Source organism: Nematolebias whitei, chromosome 1 (assembly GCF_014905685.2).
Source record: "Nematolebias whitei isolate Nwh7 chromosome 1, NemWhi1, whole genome shotgun sequence".
NCBI lineage: Eukaryota > Metazoa > Chordata > Actinopteri > Cyprinodontiformes > Rivulidae > Nematolebias > Nematolebias whitei.
In genome coordinates, this window is record NC_056498.1 from 40,845,720 (window position 1) to 40,852,024 (window position 6,305).

General features: G+C 41.0%; 1 protein-coding gene across 1 annotated transcript; it reads left to right on the forward strand.

Moving 5' to 3' along the window:
* Positions 1 to 113: 113 nt before the first annotated feature.
* LOC119413646 (pancreatic secretory granule membrane major glycoprotein GP2-like) lies at positions 114 to 5,570 on the forward strand. Its single transcript, XM_037680733.1, has 10 exons — positions 114 to 255; positions 1,148 to 1,232; positions 2,271 to 2,333; positions 2,493 to 2,695; positions 2,773 to 2,904; positions 4,242 to 4,429; positions 4,575 to 4,726; positions 4,822 to 5,064; positions 5,176 to 5,338; positions 5,478 to 5,570. The coding sequence occupies exons 1-10, from the start codon at positions 114 to 116 to the stop codon at positions 5,568 to 5,570; spliced, it is 1,464 nt and encodes a 487-aa protein (XP_037536661.1).
* The last annotated feature ends 735 nt before the right edge of the window (positions 5,571 to 6,305 follow it).

Genomic DNA, 6,305 nt, shown 5'->3' on the forward strand with positions numbered 1-6,305 from the left:
ATTAGTAGTCGACTATTAATTAAACTTGTAGTATAACCTTGAATATTTTAGATGTTCCATTCTCTGTTTTTTTTTTCTTTCTTTTTACACCGATACAGATAAACAACAAATCAATGACCCTCAGCAGATCAGTGAAGCAGTTTTATGGTGTTGAGCTCTCCAAGGATGAAACTGGAGTCACAGCGAGTTTTGCCACCTCGAAGCTCAGCATCTCTGTGTTCTTGGATTGCTACACAGCACAGATCTTCATGAAATGTAAGAGGAGTGCACTCTAAGATGTCGTCATGAAGGATTTAAACTATTTTACCAGTCCTTTATTTTATGGGTACACTCTGGCCCTTGCTTGTCCTCAAGTTTGGAGTGACTAGATAGCAAGGAAGCTCAGTGACACCCCTGCCTTACTTTAGAGTTTGATCTATTTATTATTATTATTTTCAGATTTCTGACTTTTGGATATCAATTTCATAATTCCAAGAAAAGTCATATGCAATGGTCCTATTCTTTTCTGCATTACGTTAAGGTTTAGACGTCTATAAAACTTTCAGTTTCACAGTAAATTTAGCCTAATGCTAATGCTTAGCTTAGATATCTATGAACACATTTTGATTTCATTTAGAAATGTTTCAAATTGAACCCTACCAATGGGGAGGAAACCTTAATGCCACAAAGTCACAAGTTATCTCTAAATCATGGTTGACTTGTTTTGATCGGTACGATCGACACATTAGCAACAATGTACCAAGATTTAATTCACACCCGTAATGAACATGTGTATAACTTACACATTCCTCCTGAGTCCAACGTCCAAAGACTACTCATGGTTAGTCTAAAAAGCAAAGTTGGAACACCTTAAAGCACTAAGAGCTAGTTTTCTTAAGTTTCAATTATATACTGCTAAATGCTGCTTGATTATCACCCACCAGCGTGTTGTCATAACTGAAACCTTTTCCCAACACACATGTGAAGTGCTAACAGATTGCTCAACAGCTGTCTTTAAATATTAGCATGCAAGGCTTTGGGTAATTTGCATTTCTTTTAGGAATGTTTTACTTTTTATAAAAAAACGTTAATAGGCACCTATGTTTGTGTTGATCCAGACTGAGCATGGACACTGTTCTGACTCATGTTCTCTCCTGAATCTTTTCAGCGCCTCTTCATCGCTCTGCAGATGGTTTGTGTGTTGATTCCAGAAATACTTTTAGAGCAAGGCTCCCTCAGCTCAGCTCCCCCAGGTATCACAAGCTGTGTTTTTCTTTACTGATCCCGATGATTACACAATTTCGTTCCACCTCATGTACCACATGGGATGCGAATGATAATAAAACCAACTTGAACTTGAACTTCTTTAGGGAGTCACATATACTGTATGATATGGAACACTATTTACTCAAGCTCAATCCTTTCAGACAATGTTTATCAATGAGAAAAAATATTCTTGGTCTTGCTCTTTTTGTTGTTCTTCTTGTTCTTCTTCTTGTTGTTCTTGTTCTTCTTGTTTTTGTTCTCCTTGTTCTTCGTATATTATTATTATTATGATGATTATTATTATCTCTTCTGTGTCTCCACAACGAATCATCTTCCTCAATCTCACTCTGTCCTCTGTGTCCTCTGTCCTCACTCCAACCACCTCCATGTCCTCTCTAACTGCATCCATATGTCTCCTCTTTTTCTTTTTCCTGGCAGCTGCATTTCTAACATCCTTCTACCAATATACCCACTGTCCCTCCTCCGGACATGTCCAAACCATCTCAGTGTGTCCTCTCTAACTTTACCTCCCAGTTGTTCAACCTGTGCTGTACCTCTGATGATCTCATTCCTGATCTTCTCCATCCTTGTCTCTCCTAAGGAGAACCTCAACATCTTAATTTCTGTCTCTTCCAGTTCTGTCTCCTGTCTTTTTGTCCATGTCTCTGTCTCCAGACCATACAACATAGCTGGTCTCACCAATGTCTTGTAAACTTTTCCTTTGACCTTTGCTGACACCATTTTGTCACAAATCACTCCTGAAACTTTTCTCCATCCACAGGATCCTGCCTGGACTTGAACTCCAACAAATGTATCTTAGTTTATCACATAGTTGGCAGCACACTTTGAGCCCCATATGTCCCGTTCCATATGAGTTTCATGGAGTCACAATCTCTGGTTTGCTCACATATGCAGCTGCACTGAGTGTATTGTAATTTAGTCAATCAATTCTAGTGTATTTTATGAGAAAGGCATGGTACATATTACACATCATGATCTTAAACTTGTTGTCTGTCTCCTCCTAGCTGTGAGGTCCAGTACACAGATAATCCTGACAGTACAATCAGCTGCTCCTCGGTGACTAAACGGTGAGCATGTGCATCTACAGTAAAATAAATCAATAAATAAATGTCTTGCAGTGTTAGAATTTGTTATAAAATCACACAATACATAATGCATCACATCTGCACTGGTCGAGGATGAATAAAACAATATTTGATCTTTTTTTTTTCTCAAATGTGTTTTAGCTGTAACATGTTGAAAAAAGCACCCTTCACCTCCTGCAATGCCCACGTTGACCCAACACCCTACATTAATGCCTGCAAGGAAACGATGTGCAAATATCCCACGGAGGACGGCCTCATGACTCAGTTCTTGTGGGCCTACGCCAGAGCCTGCAGCCTGAATGGCAACAGCAACCTGGGAGACTGGTGGACCGAGGCTGAATGCTGTACGTCCCAGACAACAGATGCACGTTTTATTATGACGCTCACATCAATTGAGCGATTTATCTCTGTTTCCTTGTAGCTCCACCCAAGGCGTTTTGCATGGACAAAATCTGCAGCGATCATGAGTTCTGTGGCTGGAAGTTCAGCGGAGAACCTGCCTGCCTCTGCAGAGCTCTGTTTGCCTACAAGTACAAGGAGTCCAACACTCTGGGTAAGACATCTGTGATGGACATAATACAACTAGGTCTATCGCTATAAATAAATCAATTAATCGCATGATAAATGAAAATTATCGACCTCGTTTTCATTTATCGGCTTCATCGTTTCTTCGTATCTTTCTCTTTCTACTGAAGACACAGGATGACAAAAAGCTCAACTCTGGTTCTTCACTGACCCCTCCCTTTATCTTTTTTCTTTAAAATCTGTTTTAACATCCAAAATCGCTTTTTTTGACGTTAAAAGCAGCAAAGCTGAGAAGCTAAATTACGAGATAAGCCAACAGGCCAACCTCGGGGGGAAAAACTTCCGTCTTATCGAAGCTCCAAAATTCATGGTTGAAACCCGTGTCTTCGTGTAAAAAGTTGTTTTTCTCTGAAAAAAGAAGCTGAGAACTTGTTTACTGAGTTTTTATTAAAAACTTTTCGTAAAAAATGCTATGCTAACGAATTCAAACCACACCGAGCGTTCACCATTTTGAGAACCAAAAAACAGGAACGCGAGACAGCCCATGTCACGTCAAGGGGCCTCCCTCCCATTTTTCTTGAGACATGCTGCTCGCTCCCTCACTATCCATCTTTCGGTTCAAACTGTCTTATACTGACATCCAGTGGTCAAAAAAAGGTACTACAAAAATTAACCAACATTTCTTCTTAAATTTTACAATTACTAATTATTGTCAAATTTCAAACAATATTATTGTTTACAGCAATAATTTCTGAGACAATTAATCGCCCAGCAACATTTGTTATCGTGACAGGCCTAAATACAAAAAAAGGCATATTTTGATTACAAAAATATATATATATTTGATCACAAAAAAAGGGTTAAATCAGGTCATCTGGACACTTTCTTTTGGGGAGAAACGTATCATTTTTCATCCGAAAGACTTCATCAGTGTGAGGCCTGCCAACCCAGATCTGTCTTATAAATAGCGCCTCATTGACGTGTTTCAGACTAGTCCTCCGTGGAATTCCCAGAAACTGGCTCTACACATGCAAAAAGGGGCCCATCCTTCCAAAACAATCGATCATCAGTGCATAACAATCAAATGTTGTAGTTCAGGTGGCCAACTTGCTATTCACAGAAACAGCCTGAGGGCAACCAAGGCCAAAATGTTTTAGAAAAAGAGGTGTAGCCTCAATCGTCCAGGTAGATAAATCACAAAAAAGTGTTAACGCAGGTCATCTGAACAGTTTCTTTTTGGGAGAAACGTTTCGTCTTTCATCTGAAGGACTTCATCAGTGTGAGGCCTGCCAACCCAGATCTGTCTTATAAATAGCGCCTCCTTTCAAACCTTTTTTTTTTTTTACATATTTGATTGTTTTGTAGGTGAGCCAACAGTCTGCAAGCACAACTCTGCTTCGTTAAAGCTTGCCAAGTGTCTGATGGAGGAACGAGGCATCAACTACAAAGACTTACATCTCAATGACCAGAGGTGCAGGGGGGAGCTGGACAGGAAGTCCAACATGGTGACGTTCAACTTCAACACCGAGAAACTCTGCGGAGCGGAGATCACCGTAGGTTCTAACTGTCAGCTTCACGAGAAAATGGACTCTCACGAGGCTCTGCTGAGATATTTCTGCTGGTTCTTGGTTAGCTGGCGTCGTTAGACACGGTTACTGTCTGAAAAACGTCTCGTTGTCTGATCGTGTGATCTTTCAGTCGGGTGCAAATGAAATCAACTACACCAACGCCATCATGAGCCAGAACACCTCTGACGTCATCGTTCGCCACGACCAAGTGTTCATCGAGTTCTCCTGCTTCAACTCTCAGCCTGAGCTGAAGAGCGTGTCCTTCAGAGTCAAAGACAACAGGTGCTGATGGCCCGTTGTCGTAATGTCCTTCAGGCAAAACTTATCCTCAGTAAGTTATGACGAAGTGGATTTAATATTTTTATTTATTTTTACAGTTATGTGTCCCACCTCACGTCTGGAGAATGGGATTACACTCTGACCATGACCCCGTACATCGATGAGCAGTGCTCTCAAGTTGCAGCTACAGACACTGACGTGAAGCTCAACCAGAAGGTCTGGGTGGAGCTGAGGACCAAGGGGCTGGATGCAAAGAGGATCGCCGTGGTGACCGAGTCCTGCTGGGCCACCAGCGAGCCGAACCCTGACAGCACGCCACGCCACGACCTGATCATCGACGGGTGAGACGCTCCTGAGAAGCTGCTCCTCAGAATGTTCTCCTGAATGTATTTTGGATTTGAGTTCAAAGATGCTGATTAAATGGTTTCTTTGTTGGGGGGGATTCGAACCAGCTGTGCCAACCCCAGTGACAAGACAGTGCACGTAAAACAAAATGGCAGAGAAACTTCCAGCTACTTCTCCTTCAACATGTTTGAGTTCAGCAGACATCCCGATCACGTCTATCTGCACTGCCAGCTCCAGCTGTGCATCAGAAAGAGCAACATCTGCGTCCCGGTACGACTTGTTGCTGAAGCTTTAAAATGTTTATTTAATCACATAAAATATTCATGAACATTAGGGTTAAATAGCTATATTTTAGTTATTTTAGCATCTGTGTTTTTCTAAAATTGGATTTTCATATTCTTCCTTCCAGAATTGCCCCGTTCCATCTTTAAGAAGACGTAGGTCTGCCAGGACGTTTGGACACGGAGATCCAGCTGTCATCAGCATGGCCTGGAGCAAATAGGTAACGCACGTCATTTAAAGCACAAAATAACTGTTGCTTTCTGTGTGACACAAGTAATCCTGTAAAATAAAATTAAAACTTTAATAGCTACATTTTAAAGTTCAACAAAACCACTCTTTTTGAGAAAACCCTTTATTTGTTTAAAAAACATTTAAAAATGTGTTACTTCATCACGACGATTTTATGTAATTCATATAAACCAGGTTGACCTTTAACCTTCTTAGTTCATATATTAGATCTTATCACTGTGTTTCTTTTACAACTTATACTTTTGTTGGATGTAACTGGGACCCTGCGTACACAATTTCGTTCCACCACATGTACCACGTGCGATGCGAACGGCAATAAAGAAACCTTGACCTTGACCTTGACCTTGAGCCTGCTTGAATGGGTGAAGTCAGACACAACTGACCAGCAGACTGGAGAAAGAAACAGAAACATAAAGTCTGAAATAACTTAATCCAACGGTGAAAAGTTGGACTTTTGTGGATTAAAGATGAACATTTTCATCTGATGATCTTCTCAGGTGGTTTCCATGGTGACAGGATCTGACCTTCAGCTGCCGGCCTTCACAGCGATTCCTGACTTGAGTCCTGATCCAGAGACCCGACTTGTGAAAAGATGAGCTCCGATCCAGCTGCAGTTATTTCACACAGCTGGAATTAGCTGCTTGTTCACTACAAGACGGACCGAACTAAACTGTCAATCATGACAAATCCACTTTTCCTGTTTTAA

Bases quoted from the DNA above. Each gene is read 5' to 3' on its own strand.
- LOC119413646 (XM_037680733.1), top strand. From the start codon at position 114: ATGACCCTCAGCAGATCAGTGAAGCAGTTTTATGGTGTTGAGCTCTCC. The intron at 2,905-4,241 runs GTAAGACATCTG...ATTGTTTTGTAG, and splicing joins CAAGGAGTCCAACACTCTGG to GTGAGCCAACAGTCTGCAAG. The intron at 5,065-5,175 runs GTGAGACGCTCC...GATTCGAACCAG, and splicing joins CACGACCTGATCATCGACGG to CTGTGCCAACCCCAGTGACA.